We start from the raw sequence: 15912 nt of genomic DNA, 5'->3' as shown, positions 1-15912 counted from the left end.
TAGATATTTAATGCAATTAGGAATTGTTTTTCCATCTTTTTTTTCGCAAAAAAACTTCTGCTGTTGTTTTTGTTTTTGTATTGAACAATTGTCGCCCAACGCCAAGTGGAATGCGCATTGCTGCTAAATAAATGATCACGTGACATGTGTAAACATGTGCATACTTATACTTTAGCGCGTGTACATATGTATCAGTATATATGCATATATATGTACATTAGACTGCATCTCACCCAAAAAGAAGAAAATCGGTACTGTGCTTCCACTGGAATTATAAAATCCATTAGATTGTAAGACTTCCACCAAAATATTTCAGAAAAATATTAAGTTTTACGTGAGCTGGACCGCTTTGAAAATACCTCCGAAAATGGAGTTTTTTATGAACAAAATAGATTCTTAAAGATTTGTTTGAAGAAAACCCCTCAAATGACAATACGGTTTAAGCTTTAAAAATTTACACAAAAGTATTTAGAAAAAAATGTAGAAAAAAAAATTTCAATGGAATCGTAATAATAACCTTTGATGTTTTTTTTCAAAAAATTGTAAACTATCCCGATTTAGTTTTGTAAGAAATCATTGGAAAGGTATTTTCTCATATTTTTTATTTCTTTGCTACAAAATCTCTTTCAAAGAATGAAAGAGAAAGGTAGGATGAACGAGTATTGTATTGTTGGTATTTGAAAAAAAAACTGAAATAAATTGGAACGTGCTAAGCTTTTTTGCACAGAAATTAAAATAATTTTTTTTTAAAAAGTTTTTTGGGAAAATAATTTTATTCGCAAAATACTCCTTTTTTGGAGGTCTTTAAAAATCGGTCCAACTCACGTAAATCTCAATATTTTTCCGAAATATTTTGGTAGAGGTCTTCATAAATAAATTTTGTAATCCCAGCAGAAGAGCGGCAACTTTTTTTGGTGATGCAGTCTAATGTACATACATATACATATGTATGTATTTACGATAAATAAGTATATAAGAGCTTCAAAACTTTTTTTCTCTAAGCACTTAATTGCAACAAAAAATGCACCACTGCATTGGCTTCCTTACTGTTCGCTGAAAACTCGAATCAGTAGCACAATTGTTTTGTTATTTCTTTTGATATTTACGAGTATTTCTATTGCTGACACTATTGGCCCCACTGTTGTGGGGTGGCTGTGACCCATGCCAGCAGACGCGTTGTAATCGACTCACATGGCATGCCATGTTCTTGTTACGTTAAATGCCAATTTTTATTTCTAGACGCGCTGACACACTGGCATTTATTCAAAAGCGCATAGAAAAAACATTAGAAATGAAATTGTTAAGAAGAAAACGAGCGAAAACATAGCAAAGAAATTAACAAATCGAACAAAGAATGAGTTGACTAGAAGACGGAAGGAGTTCGTACATAAATGTAATGCCATTATAGAAATCGCACACAAATCGATTGAAATGCAAATATTTTAAATAGAAAAAGCGTGTGCAGTGCTGTAAGTTACGTAGAATTGCTGCTCTTTCCTAAAAAAAAAAAAAACAAAAAAAAAAACAAAGTCGAAAAAGTTTGACTTAAGTAATACGGTATGCTAAGTATGTGCTTATGTGAACGAAATTGTCAAAGGTTTCTACAATATAGTTTTTTAGCAACTTTCTTAGCAAACAATTCTTTCGATAATTTTTTTTTTTTTTGTCGCAGTCAAACGAAGGTTGGCAACCAAATTGAATCGATAAGCGTACAAAATAAGTGCCAATAAACTTATATGAATAAATGCTCTGAATGTTTTAAAAAAAAATTAAATATTATCGAATATAGAATATAACAGTAAAACATTATAACACTTTAACGGAATACAAGTATAACAGCTAATAGTATAACGGCATGTATAATAAGATAGCAGCAGGCACCGAAAAGAACAGTTATTTTTTTTAACAATAAAACTTGGCCAAATATTTTGTAAGGTCGAAATAAAAGTCCTTTTCTAATAATAAACAAACCGCTTATCCAAAATAAACAAGTTTAGCATCAAATGAAAGAGCACCAAACTAACTTTAAAACTGAAATGTCTAAACGAGGAAAGCCATCTATTGAAAAATATTTCAATAAAAATTTTTATTTAATTACCATAGGACCAACCTTGGGTCAGGAATATGAATTTCTTTTGTATTAAATTATAAAAATGAAATATAAATAGAGATGGTAACTTTCGTTCATTTGCCACCAAATTTGTTTTATTAGGATAAGCAGTTTGTTTATTATCCATAGTTGACTTTTATTTCGGATTAAAAAAATATTTGGCTGAGTTTTATGGTTAAAAAAAAATTCGGTCCCTGGATAACAGTAAGCAATGTAACAATATAATACTCGCAGAAAATATATCGGTATAAAAAATGTAACAGTAGAAGTAAAAAACTTTAGCAACTGATATGTACATCAACAACTCATAAATATAGCTTACACATGTAAGCAGATCCTGCCGAAATCGTAATGTGAGCTTTCGAAAAAGCAAAAAAAAAAATCAAACATCCGTTAGTATTCCAATGAGAGCAACAAACTCTGTAAATGATGAAGTGTGGTAACAAGTACATACATATATATATCGCGAGCTTTGAGTGAAAACTCATATTTTGATATAGGAAGCAAAAGAAATTAAAAAGATACCTGTTGTAATTTCAATGATTCCTACTTTTTCAAAAATATTACTCATACGCCATGTACTCGTATAAACGCGTTTGAACACATTTAATAACAAAACTATGACAATCGATTATGCCAAAGACATTAGTCCTTTTCACTGAAGTTACGTTGAGAATTTCTTCCTCTACAAAGCGATATTTTTTCCTTCTTAATACGATGCAGCAGCCAATTATTCTTAACTAAGTAAAAATATTTACTGTCAAACTGAGAGATACATTGGATATTTTGTTACTTGAATCAGTTTTTCATGTTTTTTTTTGCACGTTAGGAACTTATTTCTACTTGAAGGGCCAGATTGACTGGTCTATCTCTTCCTTTCCAAGTCCGTCTCCAAACCAAATTTGTCAAGGCATTAGGAAAAATCGATTCCCAATATATCATACTCCTACACATTTGGAAACCAAAATCAGTTTCCAATTTAGTGTCTCATCCAAGATCAGACCTAGTTTCTTAGCCTGTTCAATCCTTTCCGAATTTATACATTTGCATCATTTTTTGTGAATAGAACTACTAGTTTGCACCTGCTGGAATTCATGAAATGATTTGCATGAAAACCATCTGCCGCTCGAAGACGGTCGCATAAAACATAATATGCTTCAATTTGTGGTACAGCGATAAGATGTACAATGTGCAATATTTTGTAGTATTTCTAAGTTAGTGCCACTCGTCGAATATATTTAATACATACATATGTATTTACATACACATGCTTTCCTACCATGTTCCATGGCAAGGGATATTTTTTATGCCAAAGGTATTTTGTAGATTTGCATAAATGTTGGCATGCCTTATTTAAAATGTTGAATAAAACCCAAAATATTTATAAGCAAAAAATTATGCAAATTCAGTTAAAGTTAAGAAAGAAAAAAGAAAATTTAGCATTTCCTATGGATTTAAACATTTTGCTTGGCAATGGCGGCAATTTCGCCTGAAACCATTTAGGTACGCTTAGGCAGGATTTAGGCTTTACGAAAACTTTGTATATATTGGCACAGATAATCCCTCTTTGCTCGTTTCATTGAAATTAAGAATTGTGATAGACAAAAATTGCAAAAAAAAGAGTAGATACAACATACAAACATTTTGAATTGAGCAATTCCCATTCGCAAGTGATATGTACGGATTTTGGTGACACGCTGCTGGCGTAAATTCTTTTCTCCACTCTTAATTTGCATTTATAGCTTGGCTCTTTGCGCCATTGTATCGATTTGACAGCTTTTGAGGGAGAAATGTAATTTTGTAGTGAGCTGCAGATGTACAGATGTACATACATATCTATGCACATTAGGGTGTGCTCAGTTTTTTAACTTTGACCCACTAAGCAAGACTCTCTTCGATGAGTTAATTTGGTCATAAAAATGCGAAACACGTGCCTCAGGAGTTCTAAACTTATGCGAAGAAAAGGCTTTATAACAACCCAACAAGCATTTCAGTAAACGTTTTTAAAAATAACTTAAATTAAGTTTGCTATAATAAGCGTTAAATAAGCATTTTTAATATTAAGCTTATTAAAAGTTTTTTCAAATAAACCTTTAATAAGTTTTGAGAGCGAATGTTTATAAATAACTTAAACTTATAAATGAAATGTAAATGCCAACGACATGAAGTAGTTAATATAAAATTTTTTCAATCGTAAGAGACGTGTTTACGTTTTTTTAAAATATATTATTAAAAGAAAAAATTAAATAAAACCGATGTGGTAAAAAAAGTCCAATCCAGGACCCGCGCTAATCAGTGGAGCATTCGAGTCTTCATATGATAAGTTCCCCTTATCCTTTCTTAATTTAACATTCAATTAAAAATGTATTGAATTTTTTTCAGAAAAGTTCATCAATGAGAATGGCGGCGATAAAGCGGAATATATAGCTGCATCGATGTCGCTTTTCCAATTTGCCAATAAGCGCAAGTAATTGAAAGCACGCAACAAGATGTAATAATTAACTTTTTTATGCTTAATTTTTGTGTGTTATCGTGAATTTGTATGCTAAAATGTTTATTCCCTATTTATATTTTCGCGACTGTAGATGAGTCCGTCGAAAATTCGCATTTCGTTTAGTTTCTAGATGTTAAGCAATCTATGTATGAGTTTTTAATGAAATATCTTTAAATAAAGGGTTATAAAAATGTTTATGAAAAGCTTTCTTTTGAAAATGTTTAGTAAGTTTATATTCATACGCTTATAAAAAAACTTTTTTTGGACCTTTATTATAAGTTTACACTTTTACGCTTATAAAAAGCTTTCTTTTGAACATTTATTACAAGTTTATATTTCAACGCTTATAACCAATGTTCCTTTTCGATTATATTACGCTTACTTTCAAGCGTTTTATAAACAAGAAAGCAATGTTTTGTAAGCTTAATGTTTATAATTGAAAACTTAAAAAAAACTTTCTTTAAGTTTATTTTGCTTGTTGGGAACCAAATCTGACGAGACATGAAAATGGGGAAATTTTGGGATCAGCATGCCAAAATCCATTGATTGATATGAAAAAAATAAACCTTTGTACTGAGTTATAAGCTGTTTTCCTACTTTATGTAAAATTTAATAAAGTAGCTTTTGAGGCACATCTTTGCTTTATCCTATTTTGACAATTTTTCTCAATGCACATTTTTATGACCAAATAAACCTTAATTTTTCGCCTATCAGCTTAAGCAAAGCCGAATGGAGCAAAGTCAATTTTTCCCTACTCCAAAGTACATATGTATGTACATATATGTTAAATACGTGTGTATTGCACGTGTGTGTGTTTGCCCGAATTTAAATAATGTTATGCATATCTCCGCATTCAATTTGTATGTTTATATTTACATATTGTATGTATGTAAGTTTAAATATTATGCTAAGTATATAGCAATATTTCAAAAAATCTGCTTATGACCCTTAAGTTGTCGAAGTTGATATGTGCAATGTTAAGATAATTTGATTACTGGAACAAATGTGAAACTGTGGTAAATGTGTCGAAAAATTGAATGGTTGGCATAACATTTCTGGGCACATACTTGAATACGTACATATGTTATGGTAAACTGTGCTAACGTGGGTTCGGAACAGTGTGACCACTTTGTGAGTAATTCCTCAAAACGTGAGGAATTTCGGGTGCGCTTGAGTATTTTTTGCGGATTTTTATTTTGGGGAATTTTTGAGGAATTTTCTCTCGATATATTGGCAGATAACAAATGCAACCATGTTTTTCACAACAGAGTTGTTAAATCGCTCTGCAAATTTTTGAACAAAAAGCTTTCCGAAGTTTTATAAAGAGCGAAATACACAACACAAGCGACTTGTCAAACATTCTTTAAACATGCAAACATGACTCATTCAAGCAAACAGTTTTAGTTTTCTTCCGGTTCGCAATGTAAAAGAGTTTAGTTTTCTTCGATTTTTCTGTCTTGCATCCTCATTCGGTGAAAATTCGGTTGCGAATGAGGCGATTTTACCATACACAACGTAAGGGGTTTGATCAAACGTAAATATGGCGGCCATAAAATCAGAAAATTTTGATTTTTTTAACATTTCAACACAACATAAATAGCTTTAAGCAAAGGGATATTACGCTTGCTTTGTCAAGCCGTTTGTGTGGTGTTTTTCGCACTTAAGCACATCTGCATTTGCTGCTAAATATTCAAAATATTATCGATAATTTTTTTCATTCCATCGTTATATGTATTTTCAACATATTTTGAACTTGCAAAATCTCGATAACGAATGGAGAGAACACGCATTGTTCGATCATAACAACATTCATATTGATTTTTCAGTAGATCCAGAAAATTATAGGAAAGAAGTTTTTGAATTAAAATATTCTTCAGGTTCATATACACAAGTTTCCCAATTAAAAAAAAATTATATCTGCATTACTTATATAGCCCTTTTCTATTGCTTCAGTAGAACGTATATTTAGTAGTTAAAAAATGTGTAGGACTGACTTGAGGACCAGATTAACCACTGATATAGTTGAAATAATATTATATACAAACCAAGGCATAAAAAGTAACGGTGATACTTTGTTTGAGCCGCAAGAACAAATGTACCAATTGAATTGGAGAATGTAATTAATTCTTATACTAAGTACCTGTAAAGCATACTCATATCTGTAATAAGAAAATTTTGAGTAATTTGTTAGGATTTTGAGGATTTTTCATTTGTTTTTGAGGAATTTGGTAATTTTTTTGTGGCAACACTGGTTCAGAATTAAATATAAGCGAGACAATGTTGTTGAACAGCCCAGTCGGAAAGGTAGTAATGCATTACATGCGTGATAAATAATATAATGTATTTCTTATGAGTTCTCGATAATATTACTGCTAACTATGTAATTAGCATTCTAATGTATTCAAAAAGTTCCAAAAATTTCATATTGAAAAATTTAATGCCCCACTTTTCTTAAGACATCGCCTTGGAGAAAAAAATGCATTTTCGAATGTGGAAAAGGTTCGATTACTATACATTACATTTTCCCACTGGGTAGTAGCATCGACGTAGGGGTTATGGCTTAGGAAATCTTATGTGAAAATTAACTTCCTAAATTTTAATACCACTCTAATGTACATATGTATGTATTTTCTACAATGTGTTTTGATATTTTTGAATACGATATTTTTTTAAAAACACGCGATTGGATTCCGAATATGTTAAACTTTAGAAATTTAAAATAAAAGCTTAAAATTAAGAAGTTTAACTGTGAGAGAAAACTTTTTTTTCTAATATGTACTCGGATGTTTGATTATAATATTCATCTGGCGGTTGTAAAACAACTTTTTAGATATTTCTTATTTGATATGCGTGAAACATTAGTCCGAATTTTAGTGCTCTTACCAAGTAGGGTTGTCCTTTATCCTATACCTATACTAAATAAAAAAAAACAGCGATATATTTTTTTGGTATAGAACAATCCTAGGGGGTGAGAGCATTACAATTCCGACATTACTATGTTTTTTTTTTTTACCACCCTAATGTACATACATATCTGTGGACTTTTGACAAAACAACTCTATGCTTTCGGTAGGTTGGAATTTTGAGGTAATTATAAGGAACTTCCTTTTAAAAAATTTCACATTTTTATTTAACTTTCATTAAGATAGCATCTAGAACTAGAGAAAATTATCTCGCTCGAGAGGAGTTGTGTTATCAAACATATGTACATACATATGTAAGTATGTGTGCACACAATTTTCTAAAAAAATTCTTAGCGCATTCGTGCTCTAGTTTTTTCCTAGTGTGTATGTATGTATGTACATTTGTATTTGTAAAGTCATGCAGACAACGATAATTAAATTATTTTACTTGCTAATTTTAAAGGCATGCGTTGAAAAATAAGTCAACATTTTAAAGTGGCCAATAGACACTCTAAATCGAATAGTAAGAGATATAGAACGGAGATTGTAGAAAGTACATATGTGCATATCTGCACTTAAATTTTAAATGCATTTTTTAGTATTTCATATCTTATTTTTTTTATAAACACAAAAATTACAAAAAAAAGAATAACACAGGAAAACCCACCATCGAAGGTTACTAGCCCATTTATTATTTTGGATTTTCTTTTGCTGGCATGCCAATTGAGTCAAGAGCACCACGAGCGTAAATAAAAATCTTAACAATAAATAAAAGCGAAAATTTACACCTTCAAAAAGTGTCAGACACTGCACTACGTAGCTTTGCATAAATAAACTAAAAAAAAAAAGAAAAACAAATGAGACACGCTAGCGTTGATGCGCTGCTGCTTATGTCGTTGCTGCAGCAGCAATCAAAGCTAAGCGACCAAAAGATTTACGACAGCTGCTCAGTATGCTGTCACTGACATTCATGCAACCAGCAAGAGCCAAAAACAAAAACAATAACAGCGCTGACTTCGGCATTGCAGTACTTTTTGGACTTGACTTTGACGTAGGGGTGGCACGCAACGGGCGACTGCAGACGAACGATGAGTACCGTTATGCAGGCAAACAAGTGCAGAACTAATAATTTTTAGATTTATGTTATGAGTATTTTAAAGTGAAAAGTATAAGCAGAAAATAGAAAAATAATAATTCTTGTAAAACAAAATTAATTTGTACATAAGTTTGAAAAAAATTGAATAGTTATATTTTATATATTGCTTTTAAAAAGGATAAATAATAATTTTAAGAATAGGTGGAAAATTAAAATATTCCTAACTATTTTTTTATACACTTTTATAAAGAAATTAAAATTAATTGCAATCATTTTTCTCTCTTTTTTTAGGTCGGCGACACTATTTTTAAAATCTTCAAAGAAACAATAAAATTACGAGCACTTTAAAAGTAAATTAATTTCCCTCAAAATAACAAACAACGATAAAATCCCCAAAGTACTTCAATGAATTATAACAAAAACAACAACAGCGGCAAGAAGAAAACCAAAAGCTGAAAGAGAAAAAATACCTTAAAAATAAAAAAACAAACAGCCACAAGAAGACAGAGTTGATAAAGAATTCTCCCCAAAAAAAAGTAGATAAAAAAACAGCCATAAACGATTACAAAAACTGCATGCAATAACAACTACAACAAGAATACGCTTAAAATTCAAACAAAAAAAAAAACACCGACAAATTGAAGCCACAACCGGAACATACACCAAAAAAGTAATTTTGCCATAAAAAAGTCAACATTTTAAGCAAAATCCAAAACCAATAAAAAACAAAAGTGTAGCGCTGAAAAACGTGCAGTCACAAAAAGCAAGCGATTAAATTTGCATTAACTGCGGGCGTAACAAGTAACAGCAACAACAACAACAGCCATTAAAGCAAATAGAACCAAGCAGCGGCGTGCAAAAAGCGAAGCGCACGCAAAGGATCAGTAACCAATAACAACAACAACAGCAATAACACAAAAATAACACGTTCATTATAATTAAATTATCACGACGCGATTAAAATAACAACAACAACATCAAGATATCAACGTCCCCATAATTACGGCAAGAACAGCAACAACAACAACAGTAACAACCAGCGCAAATTTTAAACGTTGACAACGCTGCATACATTAAACATACATCCTACCTACATATATACATACATACATAAATAAGTACGTCTGCGGCAGCAGCAATAGCTGGGCACATTGCAAATAAATATCCATACTTGCGTTAAAATACCCTACAACAACAACCAAACAATTATAATAACAACAAAGCAACAAAATGCATATAGAAATTCAAGTGGCATTAAATTTCGTGATTTCGTATTTGTATAATAAACTGCCAAGGCGACGTGTGAATATTTTCGGAGAGGAACTCGAAAAGGCATTGAAGGATAAGTTCCAAGGACATTGGTACCCAGAGAAGCCATTCAAGGTGAGTACGTAACTGATGATTAGATTAAATTAGACTAGCGAGGAAGTATCCGTTTCAAAACAGTTAAAGATTCACAGGTACAGGCTTACGTACTTATATATACATAGTAGAAGAAGGCTAAGCTAGACTTACATACATAAGTAACTGCCAGCATCCTTGGTTCGTTGTAATTTGGAAAAAAAATTCGTCTTTCTTTGGTCGAACCTGGGGGTAGACTTTGATTCGGCTGCAGGTCCAATGAGCCGAGGTGTTTCTCTCGTCTTCTCGCCACGGCATCGCATTCGATAATTATGTGCCCAGAAGTCTCAGCTGCATTATCATTATATTGCCGGCATATTGTATTGTTGGACCATATCCCGAGTTTATGTAGCTTCTCAATCTGTAATAACCTGTTAAGATGTCTGTTACGATTGTTATACTTTGGGAGGTTAATAAGTTGTTCATATCTTTTCCTACTGTATCCTACCAGTAACTTCCTTTCCTGTCGCAGCCCAATGGCTTGCTTCCAGTGCTGTTATCTGCTAGTTCTCTCTTCTCTCCTAAGCTCTTCTCTGATGGTATGTGGTATTACCATAAAGAACATCTCGGGGCCCATTGGTGTTGTTGCTACCGCTCTTCTGGCAAGCGCGTCTCTCCTTAGGCCTTAATGATTTCCGCTAAGGCGTTTAGCCTCTTGACGCACTCAAGAAATATTTCGGACTTGATTTCATAAGAAACAAGGGCTATGCAGCCTTGCAGTACTCACATTACTTTCTTTGAAGGCTTATCTCTGCACATGTACTAATGGCGTGAACCTGCGCTTGGAATATACTTGGAAATCTACCCATGGTAACTGAGACAGAGAGCTTAAAACCTTGGTTATCTATATCCCATAATTAGCTAAGGCTGGACGATCGCTTCTGGAATGGCATTGAATATCGAGAAAAGTCCTTAGGGCGAGTTCCTTAAATCGTGGGGCCTTATCGAAGTCGGTGTCAATTCGGGACCACAGTAGGTTAGCAAAAAATAGCAAGGCGGATGAGTTGGTTTTACTGAGTAAAGAGAGAGTACTTCCACTTTTGACATCACGTGGACTTCTCTTGGACTTCAAGAAAGGTATAAGCGCTTCTTAGGTTCATAAAGTTTCATCTATATAATTTAATGAATTCTCGATAGGACATTGTCTGATTTAACTTCACGGGGTGAATATAAATATCGCATCTGATCCACATGGAACAAATCTCTACAGGACACTTGTTTATATTCTCGCAAAACTTCGCAACTCCTCTAATTTGTTCAACTTTTACAGGGTTGACTCGCACTTCTTAAACAGCTCTCTTGGATGGGTATCAAACAGCTGTAAAACCACGTTTTAGGCACACAGAGCTTTTACCGATAGCTTAGCGGTTACCCAAAAGTCTATAGCAAACGCAACTGTTTAGTTTCCATATTAACATTACTTATTGGATGTTTTAATACTTACGCACCTTTATTGAAAAAAAAACAATATCCCCATAGGTCAATAATTAAATTTTCCTCTTCTCATCTGCAGGGTTCCGCATTTCGTTGTTTAAAAACTGGTGACCCGATTGACTCGGTTTTGGAGCGCGCAGCCCGTGAGAGTGGCGTACCAATTGCTGATATTTTAGAAAATTTGCCAGCTGAGCTCTCGGTATGGGTGGATCCTGGTGAGGTGTCATATCGTATTGGCGAAAAGGGTGCTGTGAAGGTAAGTGGCGTCAATTGATCTCAACCACGCACATGGACTCATTAGTATCTAATATACTTCGACTTTTCGCTCCAGATTCTCTACTCGGAAAATAGCGACAATCATGAAGACAACACATCGGCCGATCGCGAGGTCAATAAGACTTTTAACCCTGAAGCGCAATGCTTCCGGCCCATCGATGCGGTTAATACGAGCATGAATAGTTTGAGCCTGAGTCCGAAGACATCTCCGCATGCGGGTTCTTCACCGCATTCGGCTTCCTCCAATTCGCCCACTTACAAGGGCAGTCCCAATCCCGCTGTGGCGGCCAATGGCTCATTTATGCAGCGTACACAAGCGCCACTAACATTCACCACAGCCACCTTTGCGCAGACGAAATTCGGCAGCACGAAATTGAAAACCAGTTCCAAACGTACCAATAGGTTGGTACTAATAACATACGCACAAATGCGAAAGCATTCAACTAATTTTTTATTCTCTTCTAATACACATTTCAGCAGCAGTTCGTATCGCATGTCGCCCACAGAATTCTCCAATTACATTAAACAACGTGCCATGCAACAACAACAGCAACTACATCACGGCGGCCATGGTGGACCGAATGTAGCGCAGCCACCGAATCACTTCGGTCCGATCGGACCCGTCTCCCCAGCACGCTCACTCTCACCGAATCCACTCTCGCTTGGCCTGGGACAGAATGGTGCCACCGCCGATCCCTTCTACTTCCCCAACATGGCCTCAATGGGCATGTATCCACAATTCAATGGACATCGAAATGTCTTCGACGCGCATTTCCATGCTGCCGAAAATAATGGGCTGTATGCTGGTAACGCTGGCGGCGCCGCCAACAACCCACCCAACGGCGGTCATGGCAAATTCAACAACTACTTAGATCCACATGGCTTCTATGGAGTGGGCGGCGGTAATCAGCATTTGCAACAATCAGCTGCAGCCGCTGCCGCCGCCGCTGCTGCTGCTGCAGCTGCCGCAGCAGCTCATCAGCAGCAACAACAGCATCAACAATCGTCATTGGCGCCACCGCCAGGCGTTATTGGTTCTGCATTGGCAGCGCAACAGCAGCATCAACAACAACAAGCAAATGGCAAAGCCAAAAATGGCCTTGATAAGAACGCAGTTGACAGCGCCAATGGCGGCAACAACAACAACAACAGCAATAATGGCATTACCGTAACTGTTACGAATGGCGTCAGCGCCGAAGCAACAAACAAAGCCACCAACAATGCAGCCAAGAGCGCTGTCGCCGCTGCAGCATCCTCTGCAGTTAGTCCGTCGCCATTAGCTGCAGCAGCTGCTGCTGCCGTAGCAGCCAGCGCTGCCGCCGCCGCAGCTGCCAATAGCAATAACCAACAGCAACAACAACAAGACTCAAACAACTCGAAACTTATCGATGGTCTCAATTCGTTCTATTCCAATGCAGCTGGACCCTACCAGCAGTTGCTGGTGGCCAATTAAGGCGTTTCGAATTGCTGGCAGAGCGCATGAAAGGGGGCGAGGGAGAGATAGGGCGAAAGATAGGCGGTGGAAAGTGCTGTGAGAAGGAAGATCGACTAGAAGGAAGAATAGCATATTTTTTTAAAAGCTTATTTTTTAGAACTATTGCAAAGACGTGAAAATAATACTACTACAAATATGTATTTGTATGTATAAAAACAAAAAATTTAGCAAATTGATAAATGATATATGTATATGTATGTATGTAGATAGTCGAGCGAGAGGCAGCAAGCGTGCGGAGCAAAGCGCAATTTTTTTTTTAAGGAAGAAAAACTAGCTAAATATAAAAAGCAACTAAATACATCAACAAATCTTGTAGTAAAAACATACATACAAGTACGGAAAAACTTACATACATATGTACATAGTATGTAGCACGTAAATGCAAAAACCAATACATCTGCATGTGTAAGCATAAATATATTAGCAAAAAGCTGATATAGCTGAAACCAAATTATATGTATTAAAACAAAAACAACAAATGCAAGAGTAGAAGTGAAGAAAAACTAAAACAGTGCATACATACATACAAACATAGGAGTATAATATGCGCTTTGCAATCGAACAGGCTAAAGGAGGGGAGATTTTGTAATTATATATATATATATATATATATGTACTACGTGTTGGAGCATAAGGCGGGCACTGGAAATGCAAAAAAGCGCTATTTTTTAGAAATAAATTAGGCAAGGATATCTAACCTACAAGTAAAACACTATCAGCATAGTATAAAAAATTCAAGTCGTTTTTTTATTAACTAGTTGTAATCGATAAAAAAAAGAAAATGGAAATAGAAATAGAAATAGAAAAACAAAAATAAAAAAGAGACATACATATGTAGAAGAAGAAAAGGAAGAAGTAGAAGAAACAATATAACAATTGCAGAACAATTGCAATATACGCAAATAAAGTCTTATATATTATAATAAGTTTTAAAATTAGTCAAAAGTGAAATTCGTTTGCTGTTTTTTATACCCACACATTTTTCTAATATTCAAATGTTGTATTATGTAAGATAAAGAAGAAAACAATGAGAGAAAATGTTAAATGTTTTATATATGTATATTATATTGTATAAATACTTATTACTATTATATTTCTATTATTATTATTGCTACATATTATTGTAACTAAACAAAAGTAAAACGAAAAAAAATCTAGTGAAAAAAGTTGTAAGAAAACCAACCGCAGTACTTTAGTCAACGCTTAAATACGCATGCAAATACATGTATACATACGAATGAATGTGTGTGTGTGTGTGTGTGTGTGTATACACAAGCACATTATAATCCCCATAAAAGTCAATAACATACACGCATGCCATACATACGCTGGACGCAAGTGAAAAGTAAAGAAATAGGCCGACAAGGCTGAGGAGTTCTAAAAGGCTGAATGGGCTAAGAAAGCTGAGCGAGCTGAGGGAGCAAACGAAATCGGGCCTACGGAAATGGGAGTATAATATTCTCTCAACAACAACAGCAATAACATTTAGTGGTAACGCTAAAATGCATCCGAGCGCAGAAAAGCAGCGGAAAGTATCAGCGATTTGTTGCAAATGAGCAAATATAAGGCGCCGCGCGCACAGCGGGATATTAAACATAGCTGAGTTGAGGGATGTACTGATAGGTCAGTTAATGTACATAGCACTTAAGGTGGAAAAACTCTCTCAATTTGACAGAAAATATTTTTAATTAATTGAAATCTTTTGACAATTACCACATTGCTGCTACTACCCCTGACGCATAAATGGAGAAATGTAGAAAAATTCGATAGTTGGTCGCAATTTATTCAAACTTTACTCCTATAAAGATTACAATACCGTGGTTTCAAAAATTAAATCGGTTTTTTGTACCGGCTATACATTTTTTTAACCCGGGTTTTAAGCACCAGTTATTTTATTATGGTTATTTCAAAAATGAAATCAAATTTTTGGTATCGATTACAATTTTCGTAAAATACGGAGTGATCCCGCCCATTTTTTTTGTTAATGCATGAAGAACAAAAATTTAACAACTTATTGAACACATACAAAAAAAATTATTATTCTCAAGCAAAATATCAAATATTTTTGCTAAATAAGGAAGTTTCAAAAAATTTCAGTACTTATACATACATACATATGTACATATGTAGGTATGTACTATGTATAATAAGAGAATACTTGTACGTATACTATTTAAATGGAATAATAATAATCGTGAGAATAAACAAGCTATTTATATTTAAATGGGCATGACCACTCAGCTTTTACAAAAATTGGTATCGGGTACTTAAAACCCTGTTTTTTTTTTAATTGGTAACCGCTAAAAAAATATTTATTTAATTTTTAAATTCACTGTAAAATAATCCTTGTAGGAGTAAAATTTCAACAAACTACGAGCACTTGTATATTTTTTTGCATTTGTCCATTTGTGGTATGCCAGTGATAGAAGCGGCGATACGGTAATTGTCAATAGGTTTTGATTCATCAAAAATGTTTTATTCTGATTAAAATATTTTTCTGAAAAGCATGGTACCTTTTTTTTATCAAAATTGACTGGGCTGTAAAGAGCGAGCTTAACTACTTATAAATATTAAACACTTGGTGTGCACGCTTATCAGTTACCTCTCACACTTCAGCTTTAAGCTAACCGTGCGTGGGCGCCCTAAGGCGCGCATAACTCTCCTGCAGCGCCGTTCGTTCTCATGCTTAAAGCTTATTTATTG

General features: G+C 34.3%; 1 protein-coding gene across 1 annotated transcript; it reads left to right on the top strand.

Annotated features, from left to right (window-relative positions):
* The first annotated feature begins 8902 nt into the window (after positions 1–8902).
* Positions 8903–15244, top strand: LOC118733802 (protein Tob1). Its single transcript, XM_036463377.1, has 4 exons — positions 8903–9986; positions 11518–11694; positions 11770–12116; positions 12192–15244. Exons 1-4 carry the CDS (start codon positions 9834–9836, stop codon positions 13165–13167), a joined length of 1653 nt encoding a protein of 550 aa, XP_036319270.1. The 5' UTR covers positions 8903–9833; the 3' UTR covers positions 13168–15244.
* Positions 15245–15912: the final 668 nt, after the last annotated feature.

The sequence above is a fragment of the Rhagoletis pomonella genome, unplaced genomic scaffold, assembly GCF_013731165.1.
Source record: "Rhagoletis pomonella isolate Grant_MI unplaced genomic scaffold, Rhpom_1.0 Rhpom_scaffold_00002, whole genome shotgun sequence".
Taxonomy (NCBI): domain Eukaryota; kingdom Metazoa; phylum Arthropoda; class Insecta; order Diptera; family Tephritidae; genus Rhagoletis; species Rhagoletis pomonella.
This window is presented reverse-complemented; position numbering and strand designations above follow the sequence as displayed.